We start from the raw sequence: 18,345 nt of genomic DNA, 5'->3' as shown, positions 1-18,345 counted from the left end.
CTCCCTCCCCTCACTGAAATGTGAAAATCAAGAACAGCCAGTTCTTCCTCTGCTCCTGTGCTTTCTCTCTGGAGAGGTGAGGGAGGCACTATCTGACATATACAGGGAAGTCTGATTCCTCAGGAAACATCTCCTAAATTCAACTGAGCTAGGTAGTCCACGATCTGATGACATTTTTGCTCATTCTCTTTTTTTATTTTCTTTCCCCAGCTCATGCCAGTCACATGTGGGAATTACTCCTGGTACCAAAAGGAGCCCTATGCTGTAGTTTTCCCCAAAGCAGCAGCCCACCACTTTACTGCCCATTAGCTAGCAAGGTCATTGGACTATTAGTCAGTGTTCACCTTGCTACTCTAGCTATCTGGAGAAAGGCCTTGAATGAAACATAATCAGAGATACTCTGTCAGAGGTGAGAAATATCTGAGTGTGATTGCCAAGAATTCAGCCTGCTAGAGTATCTTAAAACCTTACCTCCCGGTGTAGAATATCAAGAGCGTCCTGAAGGTGTTTTACGTAATTTTCTACTGAATAGGTCTCCTGTATAAAAGGAAAATTAGATCAGTCATTTTTCCAGTGTGCAAGAAACTATAGCTGGAAAAAAAAAAACCAATGGGTCCATTCTATGACCTCTAGTCCCTAGCAAAGACTGCAAGAGGTTAGATTCTATACTATTGACCAAATGCTCCTTTTTATCTCCAATAGCAGAGGCCTGTATTTTTTGAGCAGATAGCTACTGAGTTCTGTTCCTATTGTGACACATGTGCAGCTTGTCTAGTAATTGTGGCATTTCCATGTGACAAGATTGACCCCTTAATCCAAATTCAATCTTGTTTTATAACTATTCTTGTCAGAGTTCTTTTAAGGTGCATTTTTACTCTGAAGAATGAATGAATAAATCATGTTTAATGTGTTTCACTGACTGCAGATCAAGTTTGCTCCATTTACAAAAGGATTTGTTTTCCTAACTGCCCGCCCTGGAAATTAAAACTGGGATCTCAGAATCAAGCTGGGTTCTTTCCTCCAGTACATAATCTCCAGTAATAAATGTTTCTGCAAGCCAAATTAGGTACTGAGTGATACCTATGCAACCCCACTTTGCACGTGGAGTTGTAAGGGTGTTATTGGACACATGGTGCTAGATTGAGGCCTCACTGAAAGTCAATGGAAAGACTTCAATTTATATCAGTGAGTGTTGGTTCAGGCCGATAGTTTGTCCTACAGAACCTTTACTACTGGGGATGATATGTGAGAAGGAAAGAACCCAGGCTGACTCTCAGATCAGCATGGTAAGCTTGTATGGCTGGTAGTTAGGAAAAGACATTTCTACTTGTAACATGATCATATTTGCTCTGGAGCAGGGGTGGGCAAACTACGGCTCACAAACCATTTTAAGCCGGCCCACATGGCTAGGACCCGCTCTGGCATTCCGGCCGGGGTGCTGGATCGGGGGCCGCACCACACAGCTCCTAGAAGCTGTGTCATGGCCCTGCTCCGGCTCCTACGCACTCCAGTGGGAGCTGCAGAGGGGTTCCCGCGGATGGGGCAGCCTGCAGAGCTGCCTGGCCGCGCCTCCATGTAGCAGCTGGAGAAGGGACATGCCCCTGCTTTCGGGAGCTGCTTGAGGTAAGCGCTGCTCGGAGCATGCACCCCCTGAGCCTCTCCCCATGCCCCAACCCCCTGCCCCAGCCCTGATCCCCCTTCTGCTCTCCAAACCCCTCGATCCCAGCCTAGAGCACCCTCCTGTACCCCATACCCCAAACCTCTCATCCCCAGCCCCACCCCAGAGCCCACACCCCCAGCTGGAACCTGCACCCTTTCCTGCACCCCTGCCCCAGCCCTGATCCCCCTCCCACCCTCTGAACCCCTCGGTCCCAGCCCAGAGCACCCTCTTACACCCCAAACGCCTCATCCCCAGCCCCACCCCAGAGCCCACACCCGCAACCCCAATTTTGTGAGCATCCATGGCCTGCCATACAATTTCTATTCCCCAGTGTGGCCCTTGGGCCAAAAGTTTGTCCACCCCTGCTCTGGTGCCATTGTAGGGTTGCCAATTTTGGTTGGATGTATTCCTGGAGGTTTCATCACATGGCATAATCTTTAATTTAAGATTAATCTTTAATTCCTGGAGACTCCAAGACAATCCTGGAGGGTTGGCAAGTATAACTAAGACAGACCAGAAACATGGAATCCCCCTATGGCATTTTTATGGCGTCGCTTTCTGGAACACAATGGCATTTCAATGTCCCAGTAAGAATACACATGTGGCCTTTCACATTTGGATTGTTTCGTCTATTTAGATTGCAATCTCCTCAAGGCAGGGACTGTCTCTTCTTCTCCTGCACTGTACGGTGCTGGATAGATCTTTAGCTCTTAAATAATGACTACTACCAATGAAGCCCTGGTCTGGAGTGCCAATCTCCCACTGTAAAAACAGCACACTCATTTCAGATAAGGGAGATATTAAATGAACACAAGTTCCTACTGCTTTTTAGAGGTACAAGGGCATTGACTGTCTGACAAAGGGGAAATGAACGGACTGCTCACCTTGTTCATCCGCCAAGCACCCAGAACTATGTGCCCAGTTTCTAAACACATACCCTGTCCAAGCAGTATTGACACAGGTCATTGGCTCCAATGAAGAGAGTGATCAGTTTCCAGTCCTCCTTGAAGTTAATTTTCTAGTGACACATAAAAAAGAATAGAGTGCAATGTTCTAACAGCTCGAAATTGCTTAGGGACGCAGAGGCAACATTTACAAATACAGTTAAATGGGGTATATATCAAGAGTGTCAAAACAATGAAAATGAGCCACTTGGAATTAACAATGGGAAAAGTGAAGTCAGGAAACGTGTGTGTGTGTGTGTGTGTGTGTGTGTGTGTGTGTGTGTGTGTGTGTGTGTGTGTGTGTGTGTGTGTGTGTGTGTGTCTCCCCGAGGGAAAATGTGGTGGGTGCAATACATCTTGGCTTTTGTTATGAAATTCCCAACAGAAAGGGGAATTAGCAGCTGCCTGGTAGGTTGTCAGGGTAGCTGCTGTACAAAGTTCTGTTTACTGGGAGTCAGAGACCACAGTTCTAAATGGATTTTGGCAGCAGGGGTCGGGATGGGGAGATCTACCAGTTAGTGCCAAATGCTGGGTGCAGTGTAGCAGCAAGCAGGGGAGGGAAAAAGGATTAGACGATGATGCACTAAAGCTGCTTCAGTGGAACATGAGTCACTGGAAATCCCTGCCAGCTGAGTGAGTACTACCAGGAATGCTGAAAAGGAGAGAGGCAAGCTCTGTGGGGATAGACATTTGGATTAAAACAGAAGAGTCCAGGAGGCTGGTGACTTTACTGGGCTCATAAGGGCAGCTGCTAAATCCACGTCACCACCAGCCAACAATAGGGGCTGCTGAGAGCTGGAACTCAGTGGAAAACGTTCTGTAACATGTAGTACAAAGAAAGGAATGGAAGGCATCTATTTTTAGAGCAGAGAGTTTACATAACTAACGGCTGTGAATCTATCCCACAAATAGAGGAAGGGCCTGGGAATCACCGAAGGGCTAAATTCTCATCTCATTCCCGCCCCTTTGCCCTCCAGTGGGGTGCCAGGCAGGACAAAGTCCTGCCCCCTGTTTTTAAAGGGGTGAATGATTGGAAACACACCCTGCTAAATCTGAGAACAATTTAGTCTTTTGCTCAAATGCCAGTTTTTCCACTCAGCTCTTCTCAGAGAGGAAGACACCCTGATGAAAAATTAATAATGCAGAATAACAGACAGTAACGTTGGCCCAAGGCATCTGTGCGGCTACACAGGGACACATGCTTTGGAGAGCCCTGCCTTTTCAATACTCTGACCCACCATCCAGCAGGAGCCAGGGAGCACTGGGCACTCCCATTCTCTCATGGTGATCTTCCTGGACCAACAAGTCTCTTCCCAGCACCCAGCATCCCACGTAGGCCCCACCAACAGGTGTCTCCTGTCTTTCACACACCCCAGAAAGAGCAGCACTTATGACTTTAATAAAAGCCAGGGAGCCCTTCAATCCCCTTCCCAGCTCCCATTGGACCAGGAACAGTAGCCACTCTGGAACGAGCAGCTGGCCACCTCATGCCTCCAGAAAACCTGTGACATCCTCAGGATTCCCCCTCCCCCAACACATTGCACAGTATTGTGTCACTCAGCTGGCCAGGACCATAGCTTCAGGTGGCCTGACCTACTGGCCAGGCTACAGCCATCCCCTCACCAGCACAGCATACCAGCATCGCCAAGCTCCTCGGGGCAGGGACTCCAGGGGTGAGGGGCAGTTCCTCTACACCAGACACGTGGCTCACTGCTTCTGCCTGTTTTAATTCACAGGTTTTTGACTCCACATCCTCACCAGGCCACCTGCTTTCATCTTTGCCCCTGCTCTTAACTCTCTCCTCCCCATTCCAGTCCCCTGGCCACCATTCATACTAGTATCCCAGTCCCTTCCCTTTTCTCCAACCTACCTGTGTACCCTCCCATCTTCCTTGCTCCAACTTTTGAATGGCTCAGAACCATTAAGTTAGGCCATTGCTCACCTCTGTAACTCTGGGTCCTGTACCCATCTCTCTCCTATTCTTTGTTACACTCATTTGTTGCACCTTGTCTTAAATGACATTTTTAGTTCTACAGGGCAGGGACTGCATCTTCCTATGTGGTTGTTCAGCAGCTGGTGCAATGGGAACCCAGGCCCGATCAGGGTTAATATAGAGAACGGAGTAACAATTTCCTGGCTGCCGTGATCCACGCACTGCACACACACCTTGACACCAGTGAGAAATGCCTTTACCCTTTCTCCAGCTGTGAAACCCGCCTCTCCCCACCACCCAAACATGTTACACAGGTTATAGAAGCTATGCACTTACTGAGCTGCCTCTCATTAGCTCCACCAGTTCACGCGCCTGGGTTGACATACTGCTATGGAGACAGGAAAGAAGAGCATTCAGATCCTTGTTCTGAAATGATGAGCAGAATGAACACAACTTGGGAAGGCTTCGATTTCTCCTCCTGGCCCCATTTTATGGAACTTCAGGACCACCAGGGCCACGCAGGGAAAGTGATGGCGTACATGAGAGAACAATTATAGAATAATCTGAGCTGCAAGGGCTCCAGCCATGAGCGACTGAGATGAGTTATTCTTCTTGAAGGACTGGCGCAAATGGATTGTGTTTGGAAGAAAACATTCAATTCCCAAACCTGCTCTTGGAGACAAGGTATTTCACATCCATGCGAGCTTTGCTGGCTAACTTGCTTTCAAGTAAATGGAGTGCTGGTGAAAGGCACTGGATCGACAGTCCTGGAGACTGAAGTCCTCTGTGTAGCCATAGATTGGGTGCAGTGGCAATAGAGGCTGCCTGCACATTTTACCTATCAGTGGTTCTGAAGGAGTCATTCTCCAGGGTTAGGGGAGTTCAGTCTCCATAGCTCATTCAATCCTCTGCTGCTCTGCTGGTGCTGCTAGCCAGGATAGCTTTTAATGCTGATAATGGGCTCCTATTCATTAGGCACTGGGCTGTGACATTCCATCTCGTTACCCAGAAGTCATTCAACAGCTGGGAGATGGCAGTGGCTTTCGGGTCTTTACCGCCCTGGTCTGACACTGAGCCAGTGACCTACATGTAAAAGACTTATGGGAAAATTCACTGTGGGAATAAGGAGTGTCTTGTGGTTAAAGCACCGGTATTGGACTCGGAAGATATGGGATAGGAAGTTCTAGTCAAAAGATGACATCTCTCCCATGTAGAAAAAGTCATAAACAAACACACACTCCTCAAATATTCAGAAGAAAGAATATTATACCATAGAGATTTATGTACAGTATAGATAGGATCAGCCTTTAAAGTTTGATAATTAGTATTAACTCAAGAGTGACCACAGGCTTGGGATGCTGCCAGTCCACCAGCTCCACATCCCACTATCTCCCTGACTAGGGTGTGATTATGCTTACTTTGCTTTGGCTCCTCCCACGGCTGAGTTGAACCCGGCTGTTTCCTTTTCAGTGCCAGTGGAGAAGCCGAAGAGTTCTGAATTAAACTTTTTCAAAATATCTTAAAGACAGGAGAAGACATGCTGGTTATCCTTTGCACTGCGAGCAAGGATCAGCATCCCCTCCTACAGAACCCACATGCCAGTCTTGTGGTTGAGGCATGGGGCTAAAAGTCAAGACATGTTCACTGAGACTTTGGGCACTTAACCTATCTGTGCCTCGGTTTCTCCATATACACATTGGAGGTAATGACACCTATCTCACAAAGGTGAAACAATACTTTAATTAATGTTTGTAGAATTGATTCAGATCCTCAGCTGGAAGGTATTATATATGCAAATTATTATTACTGTTACTGTGTCTATAATGCAGTAGGTGGAGTTCAAAGCCTCTTTGTAGTTAGCAGTACATTTACAATACTTCACACAGTATAAACAGACTCCAATTTTTCTTTAAAACTGAGTGATGCCCATGGCACATGGATATAAGATAATGATTGAAATAAAATCCTACACACTCTCAGGCATTGTCAGACTGTTCCAGAGCATGGATCGCATATTAATAGAAGAACTGTCATGGACCAAGCTCCCTCCAATTCATGGTCACAAGGACCACTTCCCCTCCCTTTTGTAATCTCCATGGCAACTACAACAATTGCGTACATAGAATAATACTAGTGCTAGATAAATATTTAAATTATTATTAGCTTCTTTTAGACCAGTTTAGGAGCTGGAAATAAGGGTGAGCCATCATCATGTGACCAGCACTCCATGGACCATCAATTGCTCTGTAGTGCATCAGTAGCCCACAGCTCCTGCAAGGTTTCCACTTTGTCACTGGAGGCAACAGATAGAAATAAAGGAAGAGCATCTGCTTTGGATTTGTGTCATGTCAGTCATTTCCTCCTGTAATCTGTCCCTCATCTGTTCAGCAGAGCTGATGTTACAGCCCCATCCAGAACCGTCAAACGGAGGAACTGACTCAAACTTTTAGCAGAGGAGTTCTCCCTAATGTTGACCTGGGGTATGAATAAATTCCTCAGATCCACAACAGATGTGCATCCTGTGTCCTGTCCAAGGAAGGTGGGAAGCCAGCACAAACTTTCCAGCATTTGCCTGGCCCAGTCTTGGAGCAAAGAGTGCCTTTCCCCTTCCCAACTTTGGGGATTTTCAAAATACTCACTGGGTAAAGTCGTGTGAGCCTCCAGAGTTCCATCACCTCCAATGCTACGGAGCGGTGGGAGGAAAGAACAGAATCAAACAGTCAGCGGGGTTAATACTGTAAGCACATACCATCCGTTGTCTGGTCACCATAAGTTGCTGCTGTATCAGCTCAGGGAGAAAAAAAAAAAGAAAAGCCTCAACCAGGAATAAGGGGATAAACCACAGGTCAAGTGTGAATTCAGGGAAAGTATTGAAAGGGAGATTTCAGATCAAGTCAAACAGGGCTGCAGCTGAGGCAGTGCACACAGCCTTAGGCCATGTCTAAATGGGCAGCGCTGCATCTGCACCGCTGTACTGATGCAGCTGCGCCATTGCAGTGTGTCTGGTGAAGACGCTCTATGCCAACGGGAGAGAGCTCTCCCGCTGGCATAAAAAACCCACCTCTGAACAGCAGAAGCTATGTCGGTGGGAGAAGCTCTCCTGCCAACACAGCGCTGTGCATATGAGCACGTATGTCAGTGTAACTTATCTCAATCGTGGGGGTGGTTTATTCACACCCCTGAGCAACATAAGTTAGCCGACACAGGTTGTAGTGTAGACAGCCTTATAGACTGCCAACAGAGCACTTATTTTCCACTTATTCTGATGCTGCCCATCATAAAGAGGCAAGTCGCACACTGCCCCATCAGAGCTGTGCAGTCTAACCTCACTGGTACCTACTGTATTTGTGAGCAGCTGTTCAAGGTGCACAGATTGCACTGATGCCTGCCAAGCAGCTATCTGGGATTCTGCTATATGGACTGTAGAATAATGCCTCTAAATCTGTCATTCCCAACATGTTTACGGGCACAGTCACACTCATCCAGAAGCAGCCACCCACGGCAGCGCACGCACATTCCAGGCAAACTCCCGTTCTCTCACATACACGCACTTCCACCCAGAGCTGCTGTGTGTTTCACCTCCAGGAAAGTCCTCTCCAGGCTGTTTGCAGGTCATTCAGGCTGGTTGCTTTGGCTCCTACAGCAGTCTGGAAGGACAGTGAGAATCATTTATGAAATGGCAAGATGACAAGCAGAGGAAGTTGCGCGAAGCAGGAATGGCTTTGTCCTCCCGTGGGCTGAGCTCTACTGGCCTACGCTGTTGCTACTGAATGGGTCATTTAAAGGGTTAGTTGAAATGTACTGAATAGAATTGGCTGAAAGACCAGAATTTCTGTCCCACAGGAAATTCCAATATTTTGACATTTGGTTTAGTCCTGAATCAGAAAGAAAAGTCAAAATAGCTAATATTTTTGTGCAATGAAAACTAGAAAAATTCATTTTGAAATGTTAAAACATTTTGTTTCGGCTCAGTTCCATATTATTCTGCATTCTCCTAAGCCACTGCAGTGGCTCATTGGAATTGTAGTTTGGATGCCTTATGCCCCCATTGTCCCCTAAGCACCAGATTCCCTGGCAGGACTGTATTTCCCATTATGCACTGTGGTCATGAGACTCCCATGATGTACCATGGTAGCTGAGCCAGAAGGAGACTGTGGTGTACCATGGGAGATGTAGTCCAGTCGAGGAGTCAGCCCATAGGGGAGAATAGGGACACAAAGCTCCAGAACTACAACTCCATGAGGCACTGTGGCAGCTCAGAGGGGTGTAGGTTAATGTTGATCAGATTTTAAATGAACATTTTGATTTTCCTGATGGAAATAAATAAAACAAACTTCAGCAAAATTGTCATTTTCCTGAGGGGTGGGTGAAATCACATTTCCCAATCAAAAATTTTTTTTGATGGAAAAAATTCCCACCATGCTCTAGTTTTGAATAAGTCAACAGAGGAGTAAGAGACAAGACATCCCCATTACTAATTCACACTATTTTTAATCACCCAAGAAAACTAAACTCTGGTTCACTATCCACTTGACACCTAGGACACTGCCTGACCCAGTGTTTTAGCTGGGTCTTCAAGGCTGGTGGTGCTCAAACATTTTCAGTTGTGCCCTCCTTTACTAGTAGTGGAATCTGTCCATGCTCCCCCTCCATTACTACACAGCCAAGGCTTACTCAGCAGTGGAGTTTGGGCTGAAGGCAGGGCTGGGGCAGAAGTGGGGGCTAGAGGCAGTGCTGGTCTGGGAGTGGAGCAGGAATGCTGAGGGCAGAGCTGGGCTGGGGCCGGAGCAGGGGGAGGAATGGAGGTGCAGTAGGAGCAGAGAGGGAATGAAGGCAGAGCTGGGCCTGGAGCAGAGCAGGACTGGGGGCTGAAGGGGATTGGAGGCAGAGCTGTTCTGGGGGCGGAGCAGGGATGGAAGCGTGTCCTGTAATAGACCCCTAACCTCTGGCTGAATTACTGAAATCCTCAAATCATGGTTTAAAGACTGCAAGTTACGGAGAATCCACCATTTATACTAGTTTAAACTTTCAAGTGACCCGTGCCCCATGCTGTGGAGGAAGGTGGAAAAATCCCAGGATCTCTGACCTGAGAAATATTCCTTCCCGACCCCAAATATGGCCATCAGTGAGACCCTGAGCATGTGGGTAAGACCTGCCAGCCAGACACCTGGACATAGGCACGGGAAGTAGGGGTACGCGGGGTGCTGCAGCACCCCCAGGTTTTACGCGGGGCCATTGGCCCTATGCCCAGGCCTCCACTCCCCACTCCACGGCTTGGGTCCTGGCCAATAACCATGCTCCCCATCCACTGGCCCCACGCCCGGGGCTCGGGTCCCAGCTGCCAGCCCTCTTCCCAGCCACTGGCCCTGTGCCCGGAGCCCTGTGCCCAGGGCTCTACTCTTGGGGCACTAGCCCCGATCCCTGGCCCCATGTGCCTGGGGCCCCGCACTCACCCCCCTGCTCCCAAGGTCCCGGCTGCCGGCCCTGTGGCCAGAGCTCTTATACTGGCTCCGCACGCAGGGTCCTGGCTGCGGGCCTAATGCCTGCCCCCAACTATTGTCCCCTTACCCCTGTCTGGGTTCCCCCTCCTAGAGACACAGCACTGCTCCTGGCCCCAGCTGGGGGAGAGGGGTTAACAGGGGCAAGGGGCTGGCTTTCAGCACCCCAACTATTAAAAGGGTTCCAGGGCCACTGCACCTGGGAGAGAATTCTCTGTAGTAACTCAGCGCCCTCCCCATCTAGTGTCCCATCACCGGCCGTTAGAGATATTGGCTGCTAGCAGCGGCAGATTGGCTATGTGCCATTGTAGGCAGTCCCATCATGCCAGCCCCTCGATAAATTTATCGAGCTCAGTCTTGAAGTCAGTTAGGTTTTTTGCCCCCACTGCTCCCCTTGAAAGGTTGTTCCAGAACGTCACTCCTCTGATGGTTTCAGAGTAACAGCCGTGTTAGTCTGTATTTGCAAAAAGAAAAGGAGGACTTGTGGCACCTTAGAGACTAACCAATTTATTTGAGCATGAGCTTTCGTGAGCTACAGCTCACTTCATCGGATGCATACTGTGGAAACTGCAGCAGACTTTATATACACACAGAGAATATGAAACAATACCTCCTCCCCTATTACCAGCAGGACAGTGGGGTGGGAGGAGGTATTGTTTCATATTCTCTGTGTATATATAAAGTCTGCTGCAGTTTCCACGGTATGCATCCGATGAAGTGAGCTGTAGCTCACGAAAGCTCATGCTCAAATAAATTGGTTAGTCTCTAAGGTGCCACAAGTACTCCTTTTCTTTTTACTCCTCTGATGGTTAGAAAACTTCGCCTAATTTCAAGCCTACACTTGTTGATGGCATTTATATCCATTTGTTCTTGTGTCCACATTGGAGCTTAACTTAAATAACTCCTCTCCCTCCCTGTATTTATCCCTCGGATGTATTTATAGGGAGCAATCCTATCTCCCCATGACCTTTGTTTTGTTAGGTTAAACACGCCACGCTCTTTGAGTCTCATCTCATAGGGTAGGTTTTCCATTCTCTCTGAAACGTTTCATGAATCAAGAGAATAAAAGTAACAAAAAGAAGATTTCCTGGGAAAATTCAAGCAGTGACCTGTTCAGGGGCGTGGGGCTGGAAAAGCAGGGAGTGCTGTAGGTCAGGACTGAGGTCCTCCAAGAAAAGCTCAAGGCTCAGTGTGGGAGTAGCCAAGGTTCCCGTAGGTCAAGACTGAAATGGATCGACAGAGCTCTCAAAAGGGTGAAACATGTAGAACCCTCATCTGCAATATGAGCCTGACCCTTTGAGTTACTCTGTCCCCTCAACTCCTACTGAAGCCAAGGGGAGTTGAGGCAGCTCTGCACCTTGGCAGGATTGGGTCTCACCTCTGGCTTTAGTCCGGGCTATTTATTACTCAGTTTCGCAATTGCCAGATTCACTCATAGATATTGTTGCTGCAAATGGACACAGCTAGGCAAGTCACAACAATTTGCTCTCCATCGGATGGTGCCTGACACCATAACATCCAGGGAGACTAGAATTGCCCATCCCATTCTAGGCTCAGGGGAAGCACTACTACTCACAGTCAAGGAATCTCCCAGCGCTGCTACGACTTTGATGTCTGTTGGCCGTAGCTTATGTACTAGACAGAAGAAGAAAGAAAAAAAGCAGGGTTACCAGTGATCATTGGAAAATCTTATCCTGGATGAAGGGCCTGGTGATCTTGCTTCCATTGCAGACAATGGCAAAAACTTTACTGACTTCAGGAGGAGTGGGCCCAGGGTTCTACACAAACTTAGTCATCAACTAGCCTGAGGAATAAACTCTTGCAATTCACTTCTGCCTCCTGGCTTGCTCCAAATCATGTGCTTGAGTAATAGGGAAGTAAACAGAGCTTAACACTGCCTTTCACATGTCACCTTAGAAAAACCCAAAATAGATTAGATAGATTTAAAATTGCATATATTCATTCTGTTCAGTTTTCAATTGGCTTTAAGTCTAGATATAGGTTTCCTATTAACTGCTCAGATGTAAAGCATTCCGGCTATGTCCGGACAAAATACACCTGTTCTGCTAATCAAGCAGGTACACCCAGGTTGGTCAAAGCTGCTTTGCTGCAAATGTACCAGGCACATCTGGCTAGATCAAGCCAGCCAAGCTGTTGTCTGTCCATTAGAATGCAGCCGCTGTGCTGGTGAAGATGCCGGGGTTTGACAAAGTAGAATGCCCTTGCTATCTGCTGGATACACAATGCCTAACCTGGTTGTTTTCCTTTCACCGAACATGTGCGGTAATACAGTTTTAAGATTTTGCTTTTAAAAAGCACAGAGTTTAGGAACCACTCCTCTCAGTGGTTCAGCCCAAAGCAAGTTCTCTCTCACCTGATGTTGGGACACTTTCAGATGGATTCTGTGCAGGACATGACAGGTCACTGCCCCAATTCTTAAACAACAAAACAAACAGCCATATGGTTAGGAGATATTAGTATACTTAGGAACTATTTTTTATTGGATTTTGATTTGGTTGTAATATTCGTTCAGTGTGTTCCAAACTAGTTACGTGAGAGCTCGGCAGTTCTTGCCTTTCATCCTGAAATGCTGTCCAAATACTGATTAATTCAGCTGGTCGGAATATTTTTGGTGAAATGAAATTTCACCCAAACATACTGTTTTGTCAAGAGATGTACTGATTTCAACATAGTTTATTTTAGGAAGGGAGGGCAGAGGAGAAAAGAAAACTTCCCACACTCTTTAGCCTTGTGGTTAGGGCAATGACGCAGAAAGTGGGAGACCTAGGGTTGAGTCCTTGCTCTGCCTGACTGAGAGTGGTCTAGGATGAAAAATTCTGGCCTGAATCAGGCAGAGCAGGGAATTGAACCTGGGTCTCCCAAACCAGTGCCCTATCATTTTTGCAAAATGCTTGAAATGGTTTGTTTTCACTCCAATGCAGAATGAAACCAAATTCAAAAACCTTAAAAGTTGCTATGAAATGGAATTGTCATTGTCCGGTCAACCCAATTAATTAATGCTTACAGTACTCATGTGAAGCAGAATAGGTGTTATCCTCTGAAATGTCACAGATGGGTAGTCAGCCAGAGGTCACATAGTGTGCCAATTCAGTAGCAGAGCCTGGAACCGAACTTAGAAATGCCTGAGTCATGGTCCTGTGCCCACTTCTCTACCCACACTGCCTCTCAACGTCAGCAACAGTGTGTTCTGAGAAGCAGAGATGTGCCAGTGAGGAAAAGAAATTGATACAGTGGGCAAGTCCCATAAGGGGCAAGGGTGTCCACTCCTTGCCCAGACAAAGGCCATGTTGACCAGTGGCTGTGTGAGAGTTTGAGGGTATCACCTGATTTGCAGAAAAAAAATTCAAGTCAAATGTAGCTGCCCTCATCTTTAACACAGTGGTGTGGCTCAGAGAGACTACAATCCAGTTAGAGGGTGTTATAAAGGCCCAAGACAGGTCAGCTGGTTTAATTTTTTTGGGGTCGGGGGGAGAAGCAGTTTCCACTCTCTCCTTTTCCTTCTACTGCCGCTCTCTTGCCCTCTTCCATGGTATCCTTCCAACTTGGCCACTGAAGTGTAAGAATCATGAACTGGAAGGCTTTCTCCAGTTCTCTGTTTAGCTTTCTAGAAGCAACCCGGGTGCTGCTGTGAACTGTAGCCGGGAGGGGGAATGGTGGTTTCCTTTTCAGTTACAGTCTGAAGCAGTACTTGCTAGTATCACCTGTTGTTCTTTATAACTAAGATTGCGAGTCTGGTCATAGAAGTCATGGCTTCTGTGATTTTCCAGGACCTCCATGATTTCTACAGCTGCAGCAGCCAGTGCGGCTGACCCCAGGGCCACCCAAGCAGTTGGCTCCGGGGCCAGCCACACCGGCTGAGGCTGGGGAAGCCCAGTGCAGTGGCCCTGCGGGCCGCCAGAGCAGCAGGGATCCTAGGGGCAGCCCCAGAGCAGCGGCCCCAGAGCACCAATGGTCCCGGGGGCCGCTCCAGAGGCTGTTGGAGCAGCAGGGGTCAGGAGCCTCAGGGCAGCGGGGGCTGGTGGCCATCAGCCCCTGCCACTGGAGCACAGGACAGCCATCAGCCCCTGAGGCCCCCAAAGCAGATTTAATCATGGGTATTTATAGTAAAAGTCAAGAAGGGATCAGGGGCCGTTAATTTTTGTTTATTGCCCCGTGACCTTTCCATGACTTTTATTAAAAATACTTGTGACAAAATTTTAGCCTTATTTATAATCCATAATGGATGCAGGGATTCACTCTATTTTGTTTGGAAATTAAGTCCCAGCTGGGCATTACTTGGAGCTATACAACAGCAGTGACCTCATTAAGAAGGCCTAACTTAGCCACTCAGACCACTGCTTTGGACAATCATCTTCCCCAGCCATACTCACACCAACAGAACTGCTCAGTTATCTTAGGAGGCCTCCACACCTCCTCCAGCCATGTGGCAAGCGCAGGTTCCCACCACATTTCTTCAGTTCCTACCCGGAATTAGCTGTGTACTGGTTACGCTAACTCCTCTGCTGTAGTTTCTCTGCTATGGGGCAATGTAAAGCCTTCATTTAAGAGGCAGTAGATCTTAACTGGAGACATATTGCAAGTTTATGTAACATACTGTTATCACCACTTTCGTCTACATTGCCTCTAGTGGCTGGATGCCTGATGAGGCTATAAACCCTCCTTTAAAACAAGTGACCTAAGCCTGCATTTTTGGGGCTGACAGGTCCTAAGTTCTCTTGCCAATACTGTGTATATTTGGAGCAGCTGACTTACAGTAGTGTCCCTTGACTGGATTTGTTACTGTCATGACTTAGTGTTGAGAACAGTTTTAATACAGTTATTCCCAGTCCGCACTGGCTGGTACAATTGTGTTAGCAAAAAAACACTTGAAAATGAAGTGTTTAAATACCTGTTGACATAGGAGGAGATTTGTATGTTCAAAGCCTAGTAAGAAATTACCATTTACAAATTCCAAATGATGTGAAAACACCCACTAGACAGGAGCAATTTTGCATCCATGTGTGTATGTGTAATGTACAGTAAGCGATACAGGCAATTACCTGAATTGGCTTGTTAGTAGGTTCCAGAGGTGGGTATGTGTAGTTGCTGTTCCTGTATGTTCCCAGGAAGGGTTTGTGCTGATGAGTGAGGAGAGAAATACAGATCAGGCAGCAAACAAGGACATAGAAGACAGCAAATAGATCAGGATTTCTGCTGCCAAAAGATAATATAACTAGAGATGGCCTGAGCTACAAAGTGTGGATCTGGATTTTGAAACAAACTCCCTCCCCTAAAATTTAGGGGTATTCAGATCTGGGGGCTTTGGTCCAGCCCACCAGCACACATCAGATCCCTTCAAAGAGTGCAGGGCTGTTTGTATCTGTTATCCACTCCAGTCTAGGGAGTGGAGAAGTTTGGGAAGCTCTGTCTGCCTCAGCGGGGAGGAGCCTGGCATGCACGGCTCACCCTTTTCCCACAGTGGCTGTATAATTTGGATGGTGGTCTTGGTACCCAGCATCTACCTCAGGAAACATGGACTCTCATAGATTAAACACCCCTACCAGGAGGCTTGCTTCTCCCTAATGAGAATTGCACGATTGTTAATACACTAGTAATACAGAACCCAGAATCTGAAGGCGCAGGGTCAAAGAGACTTTCCTACTGGAAGAGCAGAGTTATTCCAAATGGTTTAAATCAGAAATCCACCCCCCTCTCACTTGCAGACTTTCATCCTTTAAATTAACCCATTATGCTTATAAATGGTTTGCTATAGACCTTTCGTCTCTATAGCCTGGCACATATGACAGTCACACATACACAACATCTGCTGTGTTGAGTTAGAGAAGCAAAGGGACGGAACAGATGGAGCCCATGAACATCAGAATCTGAAGTCATTTTCTGTAATAACAGATATGCTAAATGACAGATGGAACTCCCCAGAAACAGCCTCTCGTGTAACTTAGCTACTGTACTGCAATTATGAAGACTTCACATCAGAGCTGTCTCAGTAGGGAAAGTGCCACTATGAGCACGTACCCACGGCTTCCACAAAGTGCTATGGGCTTGCCATGTTAAAGACTCATTTCAAAACCCTGTTTGTCCACAGAATAGGTCCAGAATAGACAGCAACAGTGCAAGGCAACAGTTTCCAGGGCGTTTTGAATATCAGATTGTAAGGGATGTAGGGAAAAACAAATCCAACATTCATTTTCACTCTTCTGCAAAAGGAGAGTAACTGGTCGCCTTATTAAATTAATACCAAGTAAACTTGGACCTGATAAAAAGGAAATACCTCCCACAGTTTATAGTGAATCTGTGGAACCCACTGTCTCAGGGGTGTGACACAGAAGCCCATTGATGCCAACTGGCCAAGGGTTTACTGTTCTGTAACAACAACTGTTAGCAGGCCTGACACTCACCACCCTAGCACACTGCTTTCATAGTATTTATCCATATAGAATATCATGTGAAGTCTCTAATAAAAGCATATGTCATACTGATCCTCAATCATTGCATCATGTATGTAGAGAGAATATTTAAGTAATTGTGTATATGTACTGAACATATGTTTTAAAGTCTGTCACCAACCAAAGAGAAAAACAAGTTTTTTCCAGAGAGAAGTTAGGATGTGTTTTCACCTGTCTATCTCTGTAAATTAAGCATTGTAAGCCAACATAATATGAGCTCAATTTACATATGAGGTCAACAAGGGGATGAGAAGACACTGGAGACTAAACCAACAGGGGTTGTCCTGTCTCTGGGGCTCAGAAATGAGCTTTGAAGAATATAAAAAAAAATGCAAGGAGATATTTTGTTATCTTTCAGAGAGGAAGAAAACAGGACAGCGCTTTTTGCAATCATGAAAGAGGGATCCCAGACATGTTGGCTGGAGATGCTGGGAAATTGTTTCTCTCACCTAAAGCAACTTTAGATGATGAGGGGTTAAGCCTGTTTATAACACACTTCTTAGAGTCTAAAGTTACTTACTTTTTGTTTGATATGTAACTGTTTCTGTTTCCATTGTTATCCTTATTCGCTATCCCTTAAATCTTAGCCTTGGATAATAAACATAGGATTATTTTCACTATAAACATATCTCAGTGCTGTGCTGCTATATTGGAGCTGATCCTCACTTGAATCAAACAAGCTGGCGCATGCACTGTTCCTTTGGGGGCAGTTTACCTGGTAATTTCTGCACGTGTCCAGTGGCTGGCACTGCAGGGGACTGCTTCGAGGGGGCTCAGGGATTGAGGTGCACCTATGGTTAACCTGCCAGGCAAAGTAAGGGCTGGCAGAGCCTCAAGGTGGTGGTGTCAAAGAGCTGACACCCAGGTAAGCACCAGCAAGTGTCTCTCTCACTGAGGCATGGGTGTCACAAGGTGACTCATAATCCTGGATACCCTGAGAAAGTGTCAAAGGGGGTGAAGACAAAAAGCGGAAGTGGCTTTAAAAAAGGAATGGATAAGTTTTGACTCACAGCATTTATAGTTATCCTTGGTAAGATAAAGGTAATCACCAACTTCAATGCTCATCTCTTCAGAGGTCAGGAAAGAATTTCCCAAATCCTCACTCATTGCACAACTGGCCAAATTTGTTATTTTCACCTTCACCTAAAACATCAGCTATAGGTCATGTCCCAAAGTGTGATACTGGATCAGGTGAACAGATGGTCTGATCTGTTACAGCAGTTCCTGTTATGTTCCAGACAATCAGCTATGCTAGTGATTTCTCTGTAGGGATTTTACTACTAAATAGTGGCTGGAGGCTCAAACTCATGTAATGAAGGTAGGTAAGAAAGACAGAAACACAGATGATGGTGATAGACACATGAAAAATTCATAGATGGGTAATTGCTGTACAGGGCAAGGAGGAAAGAAACTAGTAGCATCTCCCTCTATTGTCATATAGCAGCTCAAAAGTCCATGAATGCACTGATGTTCTGAAACTCACGGCAGAGTAGAGTTTATACATCACAAATTTTTAAGAAGAAGTTAGAAAAAGGGCTGGGGGAAAGGGAGAGAAGCAGCTGTCCAATTGTCGAAAGAAGAAACTGCTGAGCTGGTGTGCAATGACAAATGCATGTGTTGGAGGTTGAAGGAAACATGAAACTCCCTAGATCCATACACCCAATGGGGGAAAGCTACATACACATGTAAAGCATACATGCAACCTCTTCAGTATTAGTCACTAGGGACCAGATTTTTAAAGGCATTTAAAGACACCAATAGGTGCCTCGTGGGATTTCCAAAAACATCTAGGCACCTAACTGCCAATGAGTTCAAAGGGAAAATCCATTCTGAATCCCTTTGA

At 46.5% G+C, this 18,345-nt stretch overlaps 1 protein-coding gene across 5 annotated transcripts in view; it reads right to left on the bottom strand.

The window, feature by feature from the left end:
• Positions 1 to 18,345, bottom strand: part of PLB1 (phospholipase B1) — a 136,107-nt gene that overhangs the window by 32,381 nt on the left and 85,381 nt on the right. For 4 of the 5 annotated variants that reach the window (XM_073338615.1, XM_073338612.1, XM_073338613.1 and 1 more), the window contains 9 exons: positions 15,096 to 15,173; positions 12,410 to 12,470; positions 11,612 to 11,670; positions 8,117 to 8,184; positions 7,177 to 7,220; positions 5,956 to 6,055; positions 4,874 to 4,925; positions 2,598 to 2,678; positions 472 to 537 (listed from right to left, as the gene is read on the bottom strand). In XM_073338615.1, coding sequence (XP_073194716.1) covers positions 472 to 537; positions 2,598 to 2,678; positions 4,874 to 4,925; positions 5,956 to 6,055; positions 7,177 to 7,220; positions 8,117 to 8,184; positions 11,612 to 11,670; positions 12,410 to 12,470; positions 15,096 to 15,173 — 609 coding nt within the window. Of the gene's footprint in view, positions 1 to 471; positions 538 to 2,597; positions 2,679 to 4,873; positions 4,926 to 5,955; positions 6,056 to 7,176; positions 7,221 to 8,116; positions 8,185 to 11,611; positions 11,671 to 12,409; positions 12,471 to 15,095; positions 15,174 to 18,345 lie in introns of those variants that run through there. The other variant, XM_073338616.1, reaches the window with a different exon arrangement.

Source organism: Lepidochelys kempii, chromosome 3 (assembly GCF_965140265.1).
Source record: "Lepidochelys kempii isolate rLepKem1 chromosome 3, rLepKem1.hap2, whole genome shotgun sequence".
NCBI lineage: Eukaryota > Metazoa > Chordata > Testudines > Cheloniidae > Lepidochelys > Lepidochelys kempii.
The sequence above is the reverse complement of the archived record's forward strand: the minus strand, read 5'-3'. Positions and strand labels throughout refer to the sequence as shown.